Raw genomic sequence first — 24,869 nt, 5'->3', positions numbered from 1 at the left:
TCACCTTACAACCAGAATCTGGAAATGTAGACCAAACATGATAGTGCAGTGGAAGGAAGTTATTTATGTATAAAGCAATTTTTAAAGTCTTGTCACATTTTCTGGTCTCGAGCCATTCTAAAACAGTATTATTTCATAATATGCTTTAATCTATAGTTACATTCCGTCTCTGGCTGGACGTTTGGGGTCATTATCCTGCTGGAAGATGAACTTCTGCCTCAGCCTGGGGGAGCCTCTAACTTATTTCCTTTCAACGTATCCCTGAATCTGACTCCATCCGTCTTCTCATAATCTCTGACCACCTTCTCTGACCCTGCAGGAGAAAAGCATCGTGTTGTGGAGTGTCCGTCTTTTTTCTTGCTTCATCTTGCTTCTCTGATCAGAGAACCTTCTTCAACATAATTGCGGTATTCCCCCACATGACTTGAAGCAATTGTTTAAACTTAAATCCTCACGGTTTTCTTTTAATAATAGATTTTTTTTCTTGATATTTTCCCACAAAGAACACACTAGTGCATTATGACACTGATTTATCCTGTTGACAGATGTTGACACTTGGCTTGGGGTATCCCTCAACTTCACAATTATGCATTACTTCGTTTTGCTCTATCACACAAAATTCAACTTATATCTATACGATTATGAAACAAATAAATTAAATTCAGAGAAAAAAGACCTCGCTTCGTCACTTTCACTCCAGTTTCGTGCGTCATTGTAAAATCTCCTTCTCTACATGTTGAATCCTTGCTCTCTCCTCCCCTCTTTTCACCTTCAACAATAATCTTTTCTTTCCCAAAAAATACCTTGTAAGGTTCAGGCTTGTTCTCAAAAGCCTTGAACTTCTGCTTTCAGAGAACACCCTTCTTCCTTTTTCACGTTGCCTTTACTATTAAGAACGGCCTGGATTTGGGGTTGTTACAGGACAAAAAGCAAAAAACAAAGTTAAAGTGACAATTCATTATTTGTATGTTAAACAATATAAAGACAACAAATGTTTTTAAAAACAAATACAGCAACAAATGAGGTTTTGGTGTCATTTTCTCCCCTGAATTATTTGCACTGAATATCCACAGCAGAACGTCACAAAAAGTATCAGTCATATTTATTTCACATCAATTTTTTTCTACATAATTTCTCACAAATACCATCGTCCTATAGTGATCCATCTCAAATGTATGCAACCTCTTTTCAAAATGTAAATACAATTTTTCTTAACACAAATGAAATGTTGGTTTCTTTCTGCATAAATGACTTTAACTGCAAACCACAGAACTCCTGGATCTGCAACATTGCTTCAGTTTCACACAACATGTTAACTTCCACACACACTCAAAGTCTTGGCTCTTTCTCCTCCAGCCTCACAACACATCAGTCCTCCAGCCTCATTCTCAACATCTCAGACCACCTGGAAATCACTATGGATATCATCACCCCTGAAGATAAGCATAAAATAACTTTCAGAAACCTCCGATCCATCTCCCTCTTTGCTCTTCTCTTACCACCAAAATGTCCGCCTACCCTTCCTTGCCACCTGATAACCCATCTGACTTTGTGATCTACTATAAGCACACACTCTCCTCTTGTCTTGATCAGTTGGCTCCTATCAAAACACAAACAATCACTTCCAGGCACTCTGCCCCTTGGTACATCCATTAACGCCAGTAAATGAAACCTGGCTTACCCATCCATCACCAAAACCTACACTAACTATCTAAAACATCTTCACATTTAATAAGTGTAATAGTCTTCTGTTATTTTTCCAAAACACAATTAGACACCATTTAAAGTAGTCTGACTACCACCGGCCTCTCCACCACTCCCCGTGTGTTGATCTGGTAATGTGTAAAATAAAGATAACCGTATTTTTCCCTTTCGAAACATGACACCAATCGTTTCTGCGGCATAACTCTGCAACTGTGCCGATGTTTGAGTTTGACAGATAAGAAGAGTGGAACTCATCCGACACCTGACGTGGATGGACGATCTGCCAGAAAGGCACAATCCCAGCCTGCTGAAGACGACGCTCATGGCTCGGAAAGCAACGAGCAATCCTCTCCTGCTCATCCTGCTCTTCATCAACGCCTGCCAAGAATTTCAGCCCGCTTTATATTTATTGCTCAATAACCAGAATACCAGAAAACACAGAAAAGATACGGGATCACATTCTGGGTTTGCATAAAGCCTTGCATGTGGGACCTAAAGATAATGGCACCAATGAGAATGTGAGGGTACCCACACCCTATATGACCCTCTGCGCTGTGTTTTAAAGAGAATGTGATCGCTATCAAACCAAGTTCTTTCTGAAAGAGGTTCTTTTGTGTGTACTCTTTGAGCCGATGAAGATCCAGGCTGGATTGGATGGTTGACAGTAAGTGATTCAGGGAGAGTCCAAGAAGTTGCTAAATGTTGAATGAATCAGCCTCCATTTATGTTTTTTTTTTAAATTAAAGTTGCTTTTCTGCCTTTAGAGGTCATATTCCATTGTAAAACAATGGAAAACATGTTGCCTTTTCTATTTTATTTGTCTTTTTTCACAAAAATACATCAGTTTCTAATGGTCTATCAGATAAAATGCCCCAAAATACAACGAAAGCTGTGGCTGCAAGGGTAGAAAATGTGGAAACGTGTCAAAGTACAGCTCCATATATGTTAACACAACAGTGTCAGCAGCAGGAGTGCATTTTCCCCATTCAGCATGTACGAGGGTGAGATGTGAAAGAACGAGAATCCTCTCCACCCAACTTTTTTTTTTATATTCCTGATCCAAATTTGTTTTGATGTATGGCTTCCCCAAGTGTATTTCTTCACCAGCCACTCACATAACTCACACACATTTACTGCACTGAAAAACACACACACACGCCTATACACACATGTTTAGGCGTTTCTGTTGACTGATGTTCCTCATTTATTGCTGCTGACAAAACAGTACAAGATTTGTAGGTGTTTTTCCTTCTGAAAAGATAAAACTGATAAAATAAAAATCATCTGTCACTAAGTTAAGACGCTTTGGCTCCTCGCTGTCCATCTGTTTCTTGGTAATCTTAAAAAAGTATCTCCATTATCTTACTGCAGAGTTCCAGGAAACATAAGCACAATCTACCTAAAATAGTTGAAAATGTTGTTTTTTCCTTATTCCTAAATTAAATTTAGGGGCGTTATCTAGAAACAGCTTTTTGGACGATGCAGGTTAAGTAAAAATTGGTAGCTGCCACTTTCTCTCATTGATCTTATTAATCTTAAAAACAATAGTAGCACAAATATGTTGTATATGCATATCTCTTTACTTTAGCACTAATGCACTAAAACTTTGTTTTGACAAAATTACTGAATGGAGGATGAACACATTTGTGGGAGAAACCATGAAGGTCACAGCGGAATTGACAGGAAGTGGTGGACAAGTACAGCCTGTCCTGTGTGCGCAGTAGATTGCTGCGTTTCACTTCATGTGGCCAGTGTGCGTGTTGGCGTGTGTGTGTGTGTGTGTGTGTGTGTTGAAGGTTTACAGAGCCTGTAAGTCACAGTCCAAAGGGATCCTCTGGCCTCCTGCCACATCAACATGCATACATTAAGAATCCCTGGATGATTCAGAAATGCTTGTGGTCCCAGGCTGGAATCACACGCTCTGTTTCCTGTCCTAAAAAGATGGCCAGAGTTGGAATCTCCTATTTCACCAACTCATTTCCACTGTAGCTCTGAGCAGAAGTAATAACTAACTTATCATGTGCTCTGTGTCACACACTGTAGAACGAGATCCTCCCCAAAATGACCCCAAGATACAGAGGGGAAAAAAACAATCTGAAGGAATTTCAATTTCCATACCAAGCTGGATCTCACACCCTATTTATCAAAGTCAGGGCTGAGCAGAACACAATTAGTTTAATAAATTATCCTTTAAATGAGCTGGAAATGCATCTGAATTACTGTATAGTAGCCATTTTCTTTCACTGGCTTTTCCTGGGTTTACTCTGAGACAACAAAAAACAGTATTGAGATGCAGTAGGCCTACTCCCCTTTGTGCAAAATTGTTTATTTTATTTTAACTCTTGTAAATGTTTTCTTTTTTTTATTGGATGCTGATTTAAGACTGAACGCACAAAAACTCCAGTGGCAAAATAATTTTGTAAATATAACTATGTATTATTCCTTTTCCAGTAGCTTTTTTGTGTAAGTGAACGATTTTGACTAATCTCCAGAAACCTAATTTCTAATCATGATTCTCATTTAAATCTTCTTTACTGGGGAGGTGCTGTGACTTTGCTGTTCAAAATACAACATTATTGGATTAGGTCTGTTGGATAAACTCTACAATTATCTCCAGTTGCCAAACAAATATCCTTTAATTTCTCACTATTGTATTTGTCAGGCAGAATTTCAGGGATTCAAGTTTGAAAAATTAAACAAAGCTCCCAAAATACAAGTTAAGATTCGGTGTGGCTACAACCATAGAACATTGTGAAAGCTGCAGGAATAAACTTTTCTTTGCACTCTTGACATTTTTCATCCCAATCAACAATGACACACTTTTTAATCTCTACTTGTAAGTTTACTCTTTGTTTAGAGGCATAGGATAGAAAGCAATTTGCTGTTAGCTTTTCCATTGCTAACAGCTGTGCTGTTGCTAAGAGGAGTTGCAAAGGAATGACGAGCATTCCTTTGGAAGGTTTGAGTTTCCAACTTTAAACCCAAACCTTAACTCTAAAAGTTCGAGGTATACTCTTACCTTGAGTGAAATTAAACCTCAAGACTAGTAGGTACTCCACTAGTCTTAACATAGAGTTATGTCGTTCCCATATGAGTTTTGCCTCATGCAGTACATTAAACGCAGCACAAGACTTAAGAGATAAAACCTCTTTAAAAAGCGTGATTATTTTTGTATTTTATTTAAGAAAAAGTCACAGGTGAAGCAGTTGAAGATGATTTTTATTCCATGTTCAAACTTTTTCTGAAAACAGAAAAGCAGTGAGGTACACACTGAAGCAATGCATCATCATCCGACAAACAGAAAACACACTGAAAACACCAGTGACGCCACTTATTTCATGTTGCAACCCACGGACACATGAAAACCACTGAAGGGTTTTGCAATCCACATTCAACAAACACTTTTCCCATATTCAAATGAATGCATTTATCTGATGACATACAGGGATGTAATGAGTAAAGCATGCTGCTGATTACTTTCCAGCCATCTGAAACTAGTGTAAGTGATGTGGTTAGAGTTTCTTCATAAAACCAGTTACTAGTAGATTAATAGAGTATTTCTGTAGTTGCAGCACAAACATCTCAGGAAGCAACATGCTGTTATCTTGGTAGCATGATTAATTAAGAAATCAGGACTACACAAAAAAAAAAAAAAAGGAAAACTGTGCAGCCAATCGGGTCCAAACCTTTCCAACAATAAGTTGATGGAATGCTGTTATGCTTTGTTTGCAGTTGAGGCGAAAAGTGTTCATAGTTCCTTTTCTTTGCAGATTAAGGGTTAGCGCCATCTTTTAATTTCATCAACTTGTTTCTTCTGAGCTGTAGTAATATAATAATGATTTGGAATACCTCAGCCAAAGTCCAGACTTGATTTGGATAAAGATGTGAAGAAAGCTAGAATGACAATAACTTTAGATTTAAAACTGCAAATGGGTATGAAGAACACCGAGAAGCAGAGAAGTGGGAATATTTACTTTGAGTTATTATGTAACCCCTTTACTCTTCTTACAACTTTTAAGGATTTCTGGCTAAAATGGAATTGAATCTAATATGGTCATTTCATTTCATTACTGACCAATTAGAAACTATGAGAAGCTATAAACGTCGCTTATGCTAATGTTAGAAATACTGTAATGTATGTTTCTTTCAGCGAGATACACGATTCAGAAAGTAAAGTCTGCTGGCATGAGATATTCTTAAATGGTTTGAAATACACTTTGTACAAAATGATAAATACTAGCTTCAATCAGGATGTTATTGAACCATTTTTGTAATCATTCACTGGAAAATTCCCAAGTCAGTAGCTTGTGAGACGTAAAATGAAAATGTAAATGTTAACACTGATACGCGTTTTCAAACAGATACACGCATACATACATACATACATACATACATACATACATACATACATACATACATACAATGGCCAAGACAAATCTACGGAGGAATAACAAGCATCTGCACATTCAATATTCAGTCTCTGTCCAAACAAAACATAATGTAGATTGTTATTAGTGTCACAGTATCAGAACATGTTAATGAGATTCGAAACAGTTTACAAATCACAAAAAGAAAGAAAAATAACTAAATTCATATTCTCTAATTCAAATTTTGATTATTCAACAAAAAAGCTAATCCAGGTGCTGCAGCAAATTGAAGTGATAACCATTGTTGCTTTTGGGTATTCTTCTGCCTTACAGGAAACCTTTTTAATTTTTATGTCACCCTTAAACATAGACCAGAAAATGTATTCATGCCTGGAAAACTCAAATTAACACAGTACCAGACAGAACAAGTGCTGTGAAAAACTGGAATTCACTTTGTTATAATATTGCTAAGGAAAAAGGAGTAAATGAAGCATTTTCCCTTTGTTACACTTTCTGTATCCCAGTGCTTATTGGGGCCTGCCATGCAAAGCAATGGCAGGAACCTATTGCTATTCTCCCAAGAAAAGTTTCTTTATTATTATTATTCTTTATTTTTCATCCGTAACCGTTAATGCGGCTCATACCGCTGCGTGCACACCTACAAAAGAGGTATCAAAACGTGCAGAAAATTCACGCCATTCCAGCTATTACTTTTGGTGGGATTCGGGATTAACATGGCGACATAATTCGCAAAAAACTACGAAAAAAACCCCATTATAACTCAATGGGAAAAATCCTAGAAATACCCTATTTTTGAGGATTTGCTGTGTCGTCACAAATTCACCTAGAAATGCCATTCAAATTTCATTTTGTAGATACGTCTGTGATCTCTTCGAAAGTGAAGACGGCTCGTCGATACCAGTTATGGTTTGTCCACAATTTGCCTCTAAGCGACCCAAAGTTTCTCATTTTTGCTCATATTAGAGTGACAGCCGACCTCGGTTCATATCTGGGCACAACATTTCTTTCTCTCATCACTGTAAATGCTCTGAGTGAGGTACAGATATGAATCTCGGGACTATCGCAGAAGACACATTGAACTGTCATACGCTTAAAACGCTTTTCGAATATGTATTACGGTTCCCGAACAAGAAGGATTTGTTTCCAATGCTTTTTTTCAGTAAAGTGTGTTTGCTCAAACACACTTGTGTGTTTGAGAGCTCACAGCTCAGAGCTCACACCTGCTGAGACCATTATTTGCCATAGCAACGGAACTCAAGAGGCTATTGGCTGCTGGTTAGGACTACGAATACGCATCGTTGTAGTTCTATCTATCCTCAGTTGAAACAGATCAGGACTGAGAACTGGCCTTTACAACTACTTGCTGCTTTGGGCTGTATATAACTGATTTAACTCAGTAACTGTTACACATGGGATTAGTTTTACACTTTAAAATTAAGCATATTGAAAATTTCACAATAAAAGCCCTGAATATTTTTACATGACGTAATTGCTCTTTTTTGGCTTTATTTGACTTTTTCATCCAAAGCACTGTTACACATGGTATTAGTTTGGCCCTTTAAAATGAAGCTTAACAAAAATTTCAAAATAAAAGCCTTGAATATTTTTACATCAGCTACTTGTGTTTTGAGCATTATATAACTATTTTAACCGAAGGACTATTACGCATGGGATTAGTTTGGCCCTTTGAAATGAAGCATCCTGCAAATTTCAAAATAAAAGCCTTGAATATTTTTACATGACGTAATTGCTCTTTTTGGCTTTATTTGACTTTTTCATCCAAAGCACTGTTACACATGGTATTAGTTTGGCCCTTTGAAATGAATATTAACAAAAATTTCAAAATTAAAGCCTTGAATATTTTTACATCATGTAATTGCTCTTTTTGGCTTTATTTGACTTTTTCATCCAAAGCACTGTTACACGTGGTATTAGTTTGGCCCTTTGAAATGAAGCTTAACAAAAGTTTCAAAATAAAAGCCTTGAATATTTTTACATGACGTAATTGCTCTTTTTGGCTTTATTTGACTTTTTCATCCAAAGCACTCTTACACGTGGTATTAGTTCAGAACTTTAAAATGAAGCATACTGAAAATTTCAAAATAAAAGCCTTGAATATTTTACATGAAGTAATTGCTCTTTTTGGCCGTATATGACTTTTTCATCCAAAGCAATGTTACACATGGGATTAGTTCGGAACTTTAAAATGGAGCATAATAATAATTTCAAAATAAAAGCCTTGAATATTTTTACATCAGGTAATTGCTGTTTTTGGCTTTATTTGACGTTTTCATCCAAAGCACTGTTACACATGGGATTACTTTGGAACTTTGAAATGAAGCATACTGAAAATTTCAAAATAAAAGCCTTGAATATTTTTACATCAGGTAATTGCTGTTTTTGGCTTTATATGACTTTTTCATCCAAAGCACTGTTACACATGGGATTAGTTTGGAACTTTAAAATGGAGCATAATAATAATTTCAAAATAAAAGCCTTGAATATTTTTACATCAGGTAATTGCTCTTTTTGGCTTTATTTGACTTTTTCATCCAAAGCACTGTTACACGTGGTATTAGTTTGGCCCTTTGAAATGAAGCATTCTGAAAATTTCAAAATAAAAGCCTTGAATAATTTTACATGACGTAATTGCTCTTTTTGGCTTTATTTGACTTTTTCATCCAAAGCACTGTTACACGTGGTATTAGTTTGGCCCTTTGAAATGAAGCATACTGAAAATTTCAAAATAAAAGCCTTGAATATTTTTACATCAGCTACTTGTGTTTTGAGCATTATATAACTATTTTAACCCAAGGACTATTACGCATGGGATTAGTTTGGCCCTTTGAAATGAAGGTTAACAAAACTTCCAAAATAAAAGCCTTGACAACATTTTAAATCGTACCGAACGGTGCACGTCCGCCTCGCTTAACGTTCTTGCGGTTCTCCGCGTGCCACTCATCACGTCGCGGCGTCCTTTGGCGTCGACGCCGATTTGTGGCGCGACGACGCCGGGCCCATGCCCGACGGGCGCGCCTTGGCAGGCCCCGGCTAAATTTCTTCCGAAATTTTCTAGTGTTGTATTTTATTATCTATTGACTGCACCTACATATTTGACGCCTACTTTTATTCTACTGTTTTAACTGTTTTGTTAGGCTCTAATAAAAGCTTTCTGGGACTGTTCAAATATTTGCAGGCTAAATTCAACAAAAGCGGCAATTTTGTCAAATTGTACGAATGTTCAAAAATCGGTTTATATTAAGTAGTTTCAATTTGATGGAAGTTGTAATGCTTTGAAGACATTGGAATGACAGAAACAACAGAACTGGACGACTGATGTCTTGTTTTCATTTGTACATTTTTATGTTGAAGTCCTCCAGTTAGTTTTCTCTGGGCATGAATCTATTCTCCTTTTTTTTTACTCGGGTATTTTCCTCTTGGAAGGAGGCACCAGGTGTGCAGGCAGCTCTGAGGGCAGCTCATGTCCCTCCAGTTTCACCTTAATCAGGTGATTAGCCAAAGCAAACTCCTCGTCATCCAGCATCCCATCCTTATCGATATCTGCCAGCTTCCAGATCTTTCCCAGCACTGTGTTGGGCAATTTTGATTTCACCATCTCCTTCTTCGCATTGGCTCCAGTCACCTTTCCGTTGACGGGGGAGAGGGTGTAGAAAATCTCGTCGTATGCAGGTTTGTCGCGGGCAACCACCCACTCTGCCTCGTCGATGCCTTCGCCGGCTCCCTCCCCGTATCCGTGCCCGAACGGACCGTCCAGAGTGCCGTCGAATGCCCCGCCCTTCACCACTGCGTTGGGCTTTTGGGTTTCCTCTTGGCGAACCAACACCATCAAGCTAGCAATGTCGGTGGCCAGCATGTCATCGACTGCCTCTAGAAGTTTGGGTTTGAGAGGCTGAAACTTGGTGAGGTCCTGACCTTGGAGCTGGTCCTGTAAAACAAAATCAACATGAGATCATGACGTCATCTATAACCCCATCTATAAATCTGAGGCATTCACTTGCTTTTCTGTTTACCTGCATCTTCTTCAGGTTAGGGAAATCTCCAGGTGAGATCTGATGTTCTCTCTCGATGCGCTTGTAAATGTCTCCCAGACTGGCAATCAGCTCTTTCTTCTTGTTCTCTTTCCCGAACACTGATGGCATCTCTTTCTTCAGAGAGCTGATGATGTAGGCGTGGACCTGTGAACGGAGGAGGAAGCATCAGCGTTTTCACAGGGATATTTCTGACAGGTCAGCATTTAACGTCTTGCAATTAGACGCTGATTTGAGTTCACACAAGTTGAGATGGAAAACAAACAAAAATTATTCACAGATAGCTTTTAAAGTGGAAACTTGATCCTGAATAATGAGGTTCCAATATCAGTGCCAAAACCTGAGCAGGAAGGTCCAAAAGAGGTTTGGGGCCAGAACCAGAATCAGCAGATGACGTGGCTCCCCAAATCATCACCGACTGTGGAAACTTCACATTAGACTTCAAGCAGCCTGGATTCACTCTCCCTCCAGACTCTGCCACATTGATTTCCAAATAGCATACAACATATAGTTTCATAAGAAAAAAAAGATCGGGAACCATTGAGTAACAATCCAAATTATTTCCTCCCTGTTGCTTCGGCATAATTTTTAACCACACTTTTTCCTTCTACTCAACTTTCCACTAAGTCAACAGTCAGCTTCTTTAGCCAAGGACTTTTTTCGCATACCCTTCATGATGGTGTGGACTACAACAAAACTATTGTATAATTTAAAAAAAAAAACAGATTTTTTATTTGATGTAACATTCAGATTTTAGGTGAATCTGAATATTTGGTTTTCATTTGCTTGAGATCATCAGAATTACACACATGAAAACACTTTAAATAAACTTTTTTGACGATGTTCCAACTATCTCAGCTACACCATATTCATTATATTATTATTTACCTGCACTTTACTGACATAAAAACAACCAGTTGCGACTAAAGCATCGGAAAGTTCAGCAAGTTCAAAACATCTTAAATGTAGATATAAAGCCTCTGGCAGCATCTGCCCATGAATAATAAAAATCTATAATTTTAGAACAAAGTGCCACATCATTTACCATCTTCATCCAGCCAGGTTTGATCATAGCAAGTCATAAAAATAGACAACATTACCATAAAAGAATGAATAAAGTTTTTGCATGCATCTGCTGCTAATTGATATGTTCTTACCTCCCATCTTTTAGTTATGACTTCTAACCTTTGTAATGTACAATTTGTTATTTTGTTGGAATCACAGCTTGCTGTTACAACTCAACATTCCTGGAACTAGTTTAGTCATCCAACAAATCTTCCAGGTTTGTTTTTATCATTAGACAAAGTATTGCATCAGATTTTAGAGGCTGAAAAGGGGAAAAAAAATATTTAGAAAATTAATCTAGCAAAAGAAAAATTCCGGAAAAAAATCCATAATATTTGTTGGGTTGCCGTGTTGATGCATGTGCGTTTTCCTGCGTCCGCCTCACGTCCTTGAAACACTCAAACACACCCATCAGCCGTCGAACAGGAAAACTTCCATCAACTCCGATAAATCTGTGTGTCCGAGCGTACACCCTTCCTCAAACTACGACGTGAGGTTCCTACCTGACTTCCTGTCCAGAGAGGAAACGGGAGATAATTCACTCAGAGCTGAAAAATGATGTTTGTCCCACACGATCGGTTTTGCGACAGTGATAAGTGCTCCCTGTCAAGGTTAACAGCCATGGGAGGGATGCGGGGAACAAATAGGAAACACATGCACGTGATGCTGACATTCAGCCACGTCATTAGAGGTCCTGTTAATCCAGCTCTGGGTCACGGGGTTTGGGAGAAAATGTTCCAGATCTCTGCTGTGTCTATGGAGCCTTTCCAGCTAGAGCCTTACCTTGGCAAGTCTTGCTCTCTTGATCAAATCATTGAGTTTTCTAAGTGCCGCATTTCTGGGTAAAGACTGGATATCCTTAAATAAATCCTGCTCCTCTGCTTCAAAAAGCTTCCTGTTATCAGGGATCAGCAGCGGGTGAGACCAAAATGAGCCGATGTAGACGCGGATCACCTGCAAATGAGAAAAGCGGGAAGAAATCAACGGAGGTTTGCACTAAAAAAATGAAGCAGAAGTATTCAAATTTTTTCAAATATTGTCACAAACACAAACTCCAATGTTTCCTGCTAGGATTTTATGTAACATACCACCACAAGTTAGTGTAAAAACATCAAGAGGGAAGAAGAGAACTAACAATATATAGCCATACATAAACCACAACACTCCAAAAGCACTAAATCTTAGTATTTTTGATCTAGTTTCTATTGTAAATATCTTTGTATACCTAAAAAAAGATAAAACTAACTTACAAGTAACTTTTCAGCAACTTTTCAGGAGATTGTTTGAAGTTAGCAACACCTTAATATTAATGAAAAAGTACTTGTTATAACTTAAATAATCTGTCAGTGAAACGAGACATTGTTCTCGTATTTTAAGGCAAAAATATCTTCTTCCACTGGCAGATTATTTCACTTGTAGCTAAAGAATTGTTGACTGAAAACAAACTCATGTATCTTGCTGAAAAGGTACTTGTAAATTAGTTTTGTTTTATTTCAAGAATACTAAGAAACTAGACCAGATATACTTAGGATTTTGTGTTTTTGCAGTGATGTGCAGGTAGTGTTATCCCGCACTGCTCTCCGTAATGATGTGTTGTGTGAATAATCTGGACCTGTATCTTAATTTCAAATGATTTTCACTCCATACAGCATCAAACGTTTCTTTTCGTTCACCACAATGCCAAAATGCCAAACAACTGCGTAATGTGAATTTGCCCCATCTTTGTACCTCGGGTGTGTTGACTATTTTTCCCAGTGACCACATCAAGGCACCGTACACTCTCATCAACTGCTGGGTCTCGATCTGGTCCGCCTTGTTCAGGACGACTCTGGAGAAAACAACAGAAAACAGAGCTAATGAGTTCCTTGAAACAATGTGATTAACAATAAAAACAATTAATTATTTTTGCGCCACAACAAAATATACATCAACTGGGTTCCAGATTCCAGACTAAACTCCATATTTGTTTCTACATTTGAAACTTCCTTAAATAGTATCCAGATTCCACAAATATCACAACAGTGCAAGGCTAAAATTGATCCCTGTTTTTTTCTTTTTTTAAAATAGAGCATTTTGCCTCTGGGTAAATTTACATGAGCTTTATTTCAAAATTTGTTACTCTTGATCCTGTCAAGGAAATTAGGATCCTAGACTAAATGCAACACCTTTAATGAACACTTTGTCGATGTAGATACCTTTAAACGTCCAGAAAATAACAGTTTGTGCTACTTAGTCAACCTGAATTAGACGTTTTCTAGAGACTAAACAGGTAGAAAAACTCGCTCTACTTTTTCCATTTGTATGGGTGTCATTTATTCAGTCAAAGATGGAAATGTGGGTAGATAAAATGTTAAAATAAAGCTACAAATTTGCAAATGAAAGACAAAGCGAGGGAAGTTATTGTCAATTGCTTTATTTATTAAGCACCAGATTTGTTTCATTGAAAAAAAAAAGGATGAAAAAAAAGTCTGGACAAAAAACACCCAATTTTTCATACTTGTCTGGACGTGGCAAAGCAAATGCCATTCTTTTCCAGAGAGCGTAGGAAACTTTTATAAATTCGAAATTACGATCTGGGAGTTAGGAGCCTTGCAGTACCTGATCTTGTCTTCATGGTTCTTTAAGGCCTTTATCACTTCCGAGAACTCGTCAGAGATGTCCAGTTTGTGGGCATCGAACAGCAATATGATCCTGTCCACACGCTCTGCAAACCACTCAAGGACAGCAGCAAAGTCATAGCCTAAAATGAGAAGAAAAAAAACCAAACATAAATTCAAACTACTGCTTGTCCTTCAAACAAGCACAGCAAGTCCAGTTCTCAACTCTCAACGTGATATGAGGAAAAAAATGGAAACTTCACAATATTCTCCAGAGAAACTACGGCGACCGCAGATTAATGCAGAGCCAAAAGAAACAAGAACTTTATTAAAACACGTTGACAGAGAAGAATGTTGTTTCTTCTTGAAGGTCGAGCTCTCAACATTACACACCAAAGGAGCTTTTTTGCATAAAAAATTACCTGTTTTAGGTTTTAAAATTAAAATAAAAGGGGAAGATATGAATCCTCACTGGATGAAAACCACCACAACTGTCCTTTACTGTAAATCAATCAGTGAGAAAATCATCATTGATGTTTGGCCTTGTGTGCCACCAAAGGACAAACATGAGGCTTACCTGAAGGAATTATACCAGAATAAAACAAAGAACAAAGAACATTAGGATGAAATATTAGTGAGGTGACATTTCCACTCAACACATAAGGACAATTAGTACATTGCAGGTTAATGAGTTACACCATAAATTATAATAAGCCACAGCAACCAGCAGGAGGCCAGCAGATATTAACTTTTTAAAAGCACATTTTTAAAACGCTTTCGCCAAGATAAAAACAATAACATACGAATCTAGAAGTTTTGTGCGCATCTAAACAAAACTAATTTTTTCTCCTATTTTGAATTAGATTTTGGTGCAAAATCAATACTTGTCCTTTACCAAAGGGACATTTTTTAAAATGTGTAACAGCTATGAATGATTAACTAACTAGTGTTGATAGAGTTAAGGTCTTCAACACACATGAAAACATTAAATCTGATATGGTTTTAACAGATTCGTCGTTCCTTCGGAGTTAGCAGAAGGTTAGCTGCAGTGTCACCAGGAACCTGCATAAATTGAACTGCTCCTTGAAAAAACAAGATAGAGCAACATATAAGAATTTATTGTTCTTCACCCTGGAAACTTCACACACACTGGGGGGGAAATTGTTAAGATATTGTAAAGTCAGTTTTTAACTTTGAAAGGGTTCAGTGTTCCTCAGCCCCACTAAACCACAAATACAGAAAACCAAATCTGTAGCGATGCTTCGGTGAGTTTATTTACACAGCTAACATTTTACCTGAAAATGACGCATTTAAACTCTAAAATCAGGCTATTAAAGGCCAGAATAGAACTGGAAAGAACTATTTGATTAATTATTGAAATACACTGCACTGCTAAATGTAATTGCGCACCCATCAGGATCATTGAATCAGCTTCTGGAAGAACGGTCCACATTTCAGGTAAACCTTGTGGTAAGCCATGTAGCTAAAAAGTGTAGACCAAAACTACATTAAAACCTTTACATTAAATATGGGATATCATTAAATCAAATTTGTTCTTAAAAGTAAGCGATTCGATACAGTAAGTTTTACTGTGTCTTGTACAGTAAAACCTACAAGATGGGGACTGTGGGGAGAGAAAAACAAAATCTAGACAATCTCTTTTTCATTATACATCTACAATGTATAAAATTACACACAGTGATTTTCCAGTACAGCAAAGAAATCTTACACAAAAATAACTCAAAGACAATTTTTCCCCCCAATATTGTGCGACAAAACCGGTGAAGAACATGTACGAACTCATACACTTTTCAAAAATCAAGAGATTTTTGCAGCTGGCCGACTCTTGAGATTTATCACGTAATCTACTATACCTCCATAAGGACATCTACGCAGAGAGCTATATCCTGACAACCCCTCATCTAGACACACAAACAGATAAAAGGTGAAATCTGATAACACAATGAATGAAAAGTGGAAAAAGAAAGGATGTCGACAAAAAAAAAAGAGCATATAGTTGTAAACAGATGTGAAATTACTAAACTCATACATGATGAATAATAATTAAATTGACTCAGATGGTGGGAAGGGACTACAAAACACATCTGTGCTGACTCAAAAGTATTTTCTGGAAAAAATGAACAAAAAAAAAAAGCCATAAAAATGAGCTGACACAGGGCTGTGTTAAATCAACTGCTATACCACACCTAAATAACGCTCTGTTCGTATTCACTAATCACTCAGTCGTAGTCGTTTCTCAAGAGAAGAGCTGGAGATAATAACAGATGAAAAACTCCTTTCCACATTTGCGTTTTGAGAAAACTCCAAATCGAAGCATCTAACCCCACCCCGGCTATGAAGTAATCAGCTATAATCTGCAGTACTCACTGCTTGGGAATTAACTGTGTAAGAAAATGTATCCATCTCATCTTTATGATGTGTTTCGAAAGGCAAGTGTATGAAATACGTGCATCGCTATGACGGTTCAACGGAAACCAAAGCAGAACAAGAGCAGCTTAGGATGAACCCATCCTTTCATTCTGAAACTAACAAAATCAAGCTTCTTGTAAGAGAAAAAAAATTAAATAAATAAATAAATAAAATCACAAAGGGCAACAGCGGTAAGCAAAGAAAAAATAAAGTTCCTCTAAAAAAAAATGATTTAAAGGAGGCGAGGCCGTGAAAGTATTTTATTGTTCTGTTTGAGTCCGTGCTCGTTTGTAAATGTTGCTGGTTGGCATGGTGAGGCCGTTACAGGGCTTAGGGAATGTCAACCATGCCTCACACAAACACACATTTCTGCCCGTATTGTGGAGCGCTTTGCTCCACAATATCCTCTCACTTTGTCGTCTGTTCACTTCCAAGTTCATTCAGATCAGAATGCAGAGGAAAGGTTGAGTTCATTTAAAAATGTTCTCAGATTTTCTTTTGGTTTTCATTTAATAATGTTGACGTTAAAGGCATCAATCACCTACAAGGGTTCTATGTTGCACAGTTACGTACAGTAACACCATCTGTTCCTGTGTGGAGTTTGACTTTATAAGCCTTCCAGTTGCATCGATCTTCCAAATCCGCTCTGCCTCCACGAAGAATGTAGTGAACTCCTTTCTCTTAGTTGTGCAATGGCAACACAGATGGTATGTTCTTCTGCTTCCAGGTCTTACATGTGTTTGAAAATTATTCCGACAGACTCACAATCAGCTGATTCGCCAGATCAGCTGCTGTGGCATCGATCCAGCGTTTATCTGACTAGCTGGTCCACCATTCCGTGGATAGCTTCACTTTTCCACAAAGTTCAATACAAGTTCGACATGCTCCTACTAAGTCTTGGTCATGTAAAGTAACTCAAAAGATTACAATTAGACAGCTTGTAGTTCAATGGTAAATTAATTTTTTTAATAATTTGTGTCAGGCTCAAGGTTTCACAAACGTTTGCTTCGAAGGTCACAGAGCTAAAACTTCACAAGCTAATGATCTACTGCGTTCTGTTTAAGGATTGTTTCTCTCTGTTCAGACAAGAAACTATTTTTAATGTAAAATCATTCAAACTGTGAACAGTTAGATTGAAAATCTAACATATTTTATTAACGTCTGATATAAACTGCATAGTGTAATTTTTTTCTCTGGTAATGCTGGAAAATACCGAAATAATCTTCTAGATTTTTTTTTTTTTTTATAAATAGCATCCTCCATATTTATTTAAAAAAAAAATCTATCTACACATATTCATTTTTTCAATAAATACCACAACACAAAGTGGTATTTTACCTCTATATTGAGGAACTTTTAATTAGTAACAAAAGTCTTTCAATTGCTCGGGGAATACAAGCAATTGTAGTGGGAAGTGGGAGTGGGAATGTGGGAAAAACGAGAAAACGAGGCATTCAACTAAAGTGGATGTGTGTTTTTATGAGCTAGGGAAAAATTATTCACAACATAAAGTGGCATCTTGGTGTCACAAATTCCCCCTAAAAATTTATTTATTCCAGGGTTTCTGTTCACAGTTTTACCAGAAACGTGAAAATCTGTCATTCGAGACCTTTAATTTCCCTCCTCCTAAATGCAGCATTAGGGTTCTCAGGTCGGGTTTTCTGTTCACGATGACTTAAGATCCAAACCTAAACCACATGTAACAGCTTGTTTTTATTGGTGACTAAAGGATTTCTGCCTGTGCTGGACGGTCAAGTGAAAAGGCGGTGCCGTGGCACACATGTGGCAACGGAGTCATGTGTAATGAGCAACGGAGCAGCTGTGGTTTCATGTTTAAGCATTTAACCCAAGACAAACTCAGTATGTGTGATTGTGTTTTCATCTGCATCTCTGTTTGCTATTTGGGAAGTACTTGGGGGAAGAAAAAGGCATTAAATCACATCAATTTGTTACAGGGCTGCAGAGTAAAAAAGTATGCATGTGCCAAGAGTGAATTCGAAGCTCATCTTTTTTGTCTCCGCTTCCTGCTCTTTGAAATGAATGAGGCATAATCCTCCTGAAAGCAACAGCTAAAATAAACAAAGAGACAAGAGTGTCCAAAGGAAATGCTGACACTGGGTTTCAGAGATCAGTGGGACCGTGAGCCTGCAGCTGAGTGGGTCCAAAAAAACTAACACACACACACACACACACACACACACACACACACACAGCAACATAAACAGAGGAATATTTAAAAGCACGAGAGTGACAAGTGTGTGTCTTACCCCGACTTATTCTCTGTTTTTCTCCAGACAGAATTCCTGGCGTGTCAATCACACTAATGCTTTCCAGCACAGGGTTAGGTAGCTGGGCGCACACAAACCTACACACGCACACGGCCACAGAGAGAGAGGAGAAGGCAGCGACGTTAGACCAAATCAGGACAGAAGTGTAAAGTGTTCTTATAACAAACACTGTCCCACACTGGGACACCTCTACCTCTCCTTTCTCCTCTTACTCGTCTCTCTGTTTGCTCAGCTGAATAAATATGAACACGTTAGGGGTCATCCCCACAGCAACCCCCTCTAATTCTAACTCATTATTCTCTTTTTCAGCAGTAAAATATCTGCGACGGCATATCTGTGAAATAAAAAAAATAAAAATAAAAAAAAAGAGTATAGAGTTTTTCAAAAGGATGACAGTGCAGTGGCTCACACAGGAACCCATTTAAAAGAGTCTAAAAAAAAAGTCTGAGCCATAAGAGGAGGGAAATTCAATCACACAGGAATGTGGAGCACTGGTGTGGATTCTCACTTGTTCTCTCTTAGCTGCTGCAGTCTTTCCCTCTACCTTTACCTCTAAGTATCATTTTGCTTCCCCTGAACACTCCTCCTAAGATGTCAGGCAACACCTGCACCATGTTACTCAGCAACCTCACTGAATGTGTACGTGTGTTCGCTGAACCGCAGCGTCTACCTGTTCAGGAAAGCGTTTCCAAACGCGTTCAGCTTCCTGAAGGGCTTCTTGGGGTCGACCACCAAAGCGTTCCCGGGGATGACTCCTTCGGTGTCGCCGTGCATCACCGCGATGAAAGAATCCGTGGTGGGCTCTGGGCCAATGCGCATTCCGGGAAAATCCTGCTCCAGCAGGTAGCTGCAGGTGAAATTGAAGGTCTCGGTGTTAAAACTAAACGAGATGAGGGATTTCTTCAAACAACCCAACAATTTGTTAAACTAAATCAGCCGTATATGAACAGGTTTTCCATTAAGTGGAACTAGGCTTCCAAGAAAATGCTACCAGAAAGAACAAAGAACAGTTGTGTGGGACAAGGCAAGGCAAGTTTATTTCTCCTTCATGCACCAATGCATTTGGTATTTGGTGTTTTGCCAAATGCATTTCAAATTTCATTTAGCCTATGGATAACACAAAGACTAAAGCTGAGGCCACACTGTTCCTATCTTTCTATGTGCATTGACATATTTTAAAATGTGAGTTAAGTGGGTCTAAATGTGACAAAGGGGATGAATGTAACATCAAATCCCATCACATCTTTAAAGCACGAGTGTTTTGATTTCACCCTGGATAGTGTTTGTATATTGGGATTAGGAGTGGGCATTTATATTATCCTTTGCTATTTATTGGGTTAAATTTATTATCATATTAAGAATTTTGAATTATCATTGTCATGATAAATTTTCATAAATGATGTTTAAAAATTCCCAATTGTTGTGACACACAGTCGCAGCTATACAAGGTGCCAAAAAAGAAGTAATACACAGTTCTAATTGTCACTTTAATCATTCTTGGAAGAACACCACAAAATATTATGATGAAACATTGCATCCGTATTGCCCACCCCTAATTGGAATCATGGCTGTGAAATTCTGCTGCATCAGGACAGGGTTGGTCAGTCTAGCTGTGACAACATGATCTTGCTTTGACATTTTACTTTTTCCTTATTTAAAGATCAACTAGCAGTCTGCTAATATAATTTAAATATTCTGTTAGCGCCCCAAGTTGTCCCATAATTACTAGCAAAACTAACCAATAAGTAGGGCAGGCGGTCAGCGTCACCTTCAGTTTCTGTCTCAGGCAAACCAAAATGAATGAATCTTTGTCAATGCAGAGTGAAGAATTGAATTAAGTAATATTATGCCATTGCTATAATATATGACTCATAGTTGCATCAATTTTGTAGCAGCGGTGCTCTTGTGTAGTCTACATGGCACGTGAAAGCAGAGGTGCATTAACATAAAAAAGGACAAAAATCAAAATCAATGGAGACTGGATCATCTGGCATCTGGTTATCTTTTTTCTTTTTTTTGCGGCATCATGTGTTCGTATCCCACTGAATTAAAAGGCAATTCTAAAAGTGTTGCAGGGTACAACCAGCCAAGGTTTAAAACTGCATAAAATACTTAAACATGTCATGTGTTTAAGACTGAATACTGAATTGTATTTTTTATTTTTTTTTTTTTAAACGTCACCTTTTAAACTCGTGGAGAAATTTTAAGGTACTTTTCACAATTCTACTAGCATTAGCAGACCTTGAGGAAAGATTCTGTCAATTGGAAGTTGAAGGGTTACATGTTTCAAGTGTAAACTGGGATCTGTGGAATATTTCCATAAGATTATCTGACTAAACACACAGCTTGCCAGAGGTGCCTGGTAGAGCCATCTCTACGTATACGTGCCTGGGTAGCGTGAATCCTCCTTTCTGTGAGAAAATTGTGCAACATATACACAGATCCATGGCTCAACTACAAGGATGATGCATGATCTATAACTTCACACAAGTACAGCATGTGTGTGCAGTTATAACATTCACGTCATTCCAGATCACCCCAGCTTGAATTCTGCACTTGGACTACAAATTTATTTGAAGACTCACAGCAGCATGTTTCATAAAATCTGCAAATAAATCAAACATCGTGAGGTTTAAAGGAAAAAAAAAAAGAAGCCGCGTTTAATCACACAAACACGCAGGAGATTACTTGCTCTTTGACACCGTGCGAGGCTAAATCAATAAATTCAGCCCAACGATGAGATTCACTGGGCTTATCTATGAGCTGCAGAACAAGGAGGTACATCAATGCCTCGTTTTGCAAGAAATGTTGCTTTGCAAAGTATGCAAGAGTTGCCGGAGGGAGAGCTTAGACCACACATTACTAAGCAGTTAGTACATTCTGCATTGTGTTGTTAAAATGCTGGTGGTGTGGGGTCAGGCAGCTGACCGGGGGAGCAGCCATCAGAGACCGAGGGGGATAGAGAGAGAGAGAATTAGACCTTTATGAGGAAGATGAGAGAGCAGGGATGTCTCCATGTGTTGTAGCAGGAAGTCACTAACAGCATCATCTCTCTGGCTTTCAAAGCCTTAACTCGCTAATTACCCACAGCGGTCTCTGCAAGCGAGTCTCTGTGCAAGTGTGTGTGCAGAAGCTCCTCGGCTTAAAAGAGGCTCAACACCGTGCTGCTAATATTGCTCAGCATTACACATTAATTCCAGGGGTAGTCCAGGTCATGTGCTTTCATAGACCACAGAAAACGCAATCGGAACAAAAAACTAACATCTAACATGACCTACTTTGAATTTTGGCTCTAAATTAATCATCGCTCATTAAGAAAGCCATAACCTTAATAGCATAACATATCTGAAAAACCTTGATGAGAAAACTTCAACAAAAACAGGAATGGTTTAATATTTGGATTTAATATGTTAGTGTATCTCAAATTTTTTTTTATTTTTCTCAAAAGAAAAAAAAAATGTCCTAAATCAACACTTCCTGTTAAAACCCAGCAAAAAAATAAACATAATTATGCACTGAAATTGTAAAAGTTGCTGGATGAAATATGTGTTTTTAATATACATTCAAATATACATTTGCAAAGGAAAAAGGGCAATACAGTTTGCATCCATTTTCCTCCATAACACCAAGGACTGGATGAGGTGGTAAACATCACCAAACACTTTCTGCATCTCCATGAAAACCAGGTCTACCTCTCATAGCCATGATGTCAAGCAGAAACTTTAAAACCCACTGAGATCTCTGGATGCTGCAAGCCTCAGTATTTGACTGACTGAAAAATGACCAATCAGAGATTCTCCTTGTTGGATCTGATGTGATCAGTAGATCAGAAACTGCAAAATGAACTGAAAACCCTGATATAGCATGCGTATCGGGCATTTTATCCCAAAACATTTGATCACAGTTGTTCTACATAAGGAGCTACGTTTTTATCAGAAGCTACTTTCTGCACGGTACATTAACATAAAGATAAGATGCAAGGAAAGAATGTTGTACCATGCAGTGATGCTTCCAGATGCAACACATTTGTTTGTGGGCGTGTACGTGTGTGTATGTGTTAAATAAACTTTTTTATAGAGTACATACAGTCTACAGAGGTTCACCACAGGCCCTTTGTGCTATTTTAATTGTTCTATGTTTCATTTGTGATTTTTACCAGTGTGGTTTGTGCACAAGAGTCTGCTTGGGCGTGTCAGCCTCTCCCTGTTTTTATCTTTCTGGTTTCTCCTGCCATGTGCATTTCATCTTTCAACCTAACAAAGTCTAACAAGAGTGTGGCTGTACAGTCTCACCGTATGAAGCTCGTCTTTCCAGTGGAGTACTGCCCCACCAGCAGGACCATGGGCTTGTTGTCAAAGTCAGCATCCTCCAGTGCCGGAGAGTGAAACTCGTGGAACTTGTAGCTCTCCTCCAGCGGCAGGAGTTTGGTCTTGTAGAGTTTTTTCAGTCCATCACTGACCGTCTGAAAAACTTCTGGCTCCTTCTTCCTCCGGTCATCGGTTCCAAGCCAGCTGAACATTGCTGCAGTTTTCCTACTGTTGGACTAATTCACAAACTTTTAGGGTGAGGGTGGAGGGGGGAAAGCCAAAAATAATAAAAAAAAATAACTTGAAGATCAGCGGGATAGGTCAGCGTGTTCAGCTTTTTCCTGACATGCAGGTTCAGACATGAAGTGTAGGGAGATGTTTTTGAATATATGACCAAAAATAAAAAAGACAGATCTGTTTTTTTGTACAGAAAAATCTAAAAAAAAATGGACAAAACCAATACTAACAAAAATATTATGCTAAGTTAATTTATGTCACAAAGTGATCAAGCAAATTAAATGTCAACGTTTAACCTGCACTGAATAAAGTTGATGAAATAATCTGGAGGTTATTTCATTTTGTGCTACAACTAAAATCAATTACACAGCTTATCTATTTATTACAATTCAAACGCGCTCCCTGATCGGTCTCATTGGTCCTTCCAGCTCCAGGCCACTAATGCTACCCAACACTGCTTTGAATGAGTTTGTTGTTGTTGTTGTTGTTTACTAATCTGCATCAGTAAACAAACTCCACTTGGAAAAACGTATTTATTCTACTCCGGCACAGCGCACCGTTACCGCTATTCAGTCTGATCCAATAGTTAGTCCCAGAAATGATGTGGCTGTCTGTCAGTGTGCATCCACCGTTATTGTTCAGCTTCTCCAGCTCTTCTGCTCCAAAACAACCCGAACCTCTTCAGGGTCTGCAGGTAATTCTGCTGCTTCCGAGGCAAAAAAAAATAAATTAAAAGCCAAATGTTTCTGCTGGCGCTAGGCGTTATTTTTTTTTTCTATCACGCAGCAAAGCTGAGTGGGGCAGCAGCTGATGTCCTGCAGCCCAATTTAAATGCCGAATGACGGAGAGAGGCGAAACCTGACCCCCGGCGGAAGTGCTCAGCTGCTGGCAGCGCGAAGCTCGACCCACCGCGGTCCCGCCCAGTGATGATGATGCGGAGCAGCCATGTTGGATGGAGAGGGGGCGGAGGGAGAGGGGAGCGGCTGGTAAAAGCCCACAGCGTCACCTAGCGGTTAAATCTGAGTATGAAGATAGTTTTCTGTAAAGATTATTCAGTCAACTGTTATCAATGTTGCTATAAAACATAACGTCAAAAAAGTGAATATATAAGTTGCTTTTTTTATACTATCTTTTAAAAATGATTCTAGAATTTTATGTCATTTTCTAATATGCAATTTCGCCTTACATGTGCATGAATTGGTGTTGTTGTGTGATATTGACAAATATGGGAGAGGGAAAAAAAGTGATAAAAACATCCTTTAAAAACTGGTCCAGTTGTTTTTTCCAACCTCCCCACCAGAACCTACAACAGCTCTGCACATTGCACGCAGCTCAAGGTACCGGCGAAGCGTGCGGTACCTACCGCTGCCACCAGGGGGCCCTAACAGCAATTTATTTGTTCTCTTTTTATCAATAAAATAATCATTTCTACATACCTTATCAAATATATATTATTGTAAAAACAAATCAGTTCATAGTGAAATTGTGTGTTTTTGATATTATAATGACATAGAAATTATTACTAAAAAAAAAAAAAAAAATCAGCTCTATTGAGGGGGCCCCTCTTAGTGTCTCTGGGGTTCGAAGCGGCTGCTTAGTTTGCTTATGCCTTGGACCGGCCCTGGCTTAGTTTATCAGAAAGAGGGTACGTTTTAAATTCACACAATAATCTTCAAATTCAGCTTATGTTATCTGTTGTTAATTTACTAGTTAGATGCTCAATGTGGAAACAAATCAAAAGCGAAACTGCGATGCCTGCTAGGGGATGTACAGTACTGTATGTCCCAACTCTTAATTCTGCCAC

General features: G+C 38.3%; 1 protein-coding gene across 1 annotated transcript; it reads right to left on the bottom strand.

The window, feature by feature from the left end:
- Positions 1 to 9,112: 9,112 nt before the first annotated feature.
- LOC102237634 (EH domain-containing protein 3) lies at positions 9,113 to 23,957 on the bottom strand. The gene is made up of 8 exons (XM_005808333.2): positions 22,814 to 23,957; positions 19,192 to 19,368; positions 18,501 to 18,598; positions 13,805 to 13,946; positions 12,935 to 13,034; positions 11,990 to 12,160; positions 10,124 to 10,288; positions 9,113 to 10,038 (listed from the first exon to the last, which is right to left on the bottom strand). The coding sequence occupies exons 1-8, from the start codon at positions 23,038 to 23,040 to the stop codon at positions 9,511 to 9,513; spliced, it is 1,608 nt and encodes a 535-aa protein (XP_005808390.1). The 5' UTR covers positions 23,041 to 23,957; the 3' UTR covers positions 9,113 to 9,510.
- Between the last annotated feature and the right edge of the window lie 912 nt (positions 23,958 to 24,869).

Source organism: Xiphophorus maculatus, chromosome 15, assembly GCF_002775205.1.
Source record: "Xiphophorus maculatus strain JP 163 A chromosome 15, X_maculatus-5.0-male, whole genome shotgun sequence".
In the NCBI taxonomy this organism is placed as follows: Eukaryota; Metazoa; Chordata; class Actinopteri; order Cyprinodontiformes; family Poeciliidae; genus Xiphophorus; species Xiphophorus maculatus.
This window is presented reverse-complemented; position numbering and strand designations above follow the sequence as displayed.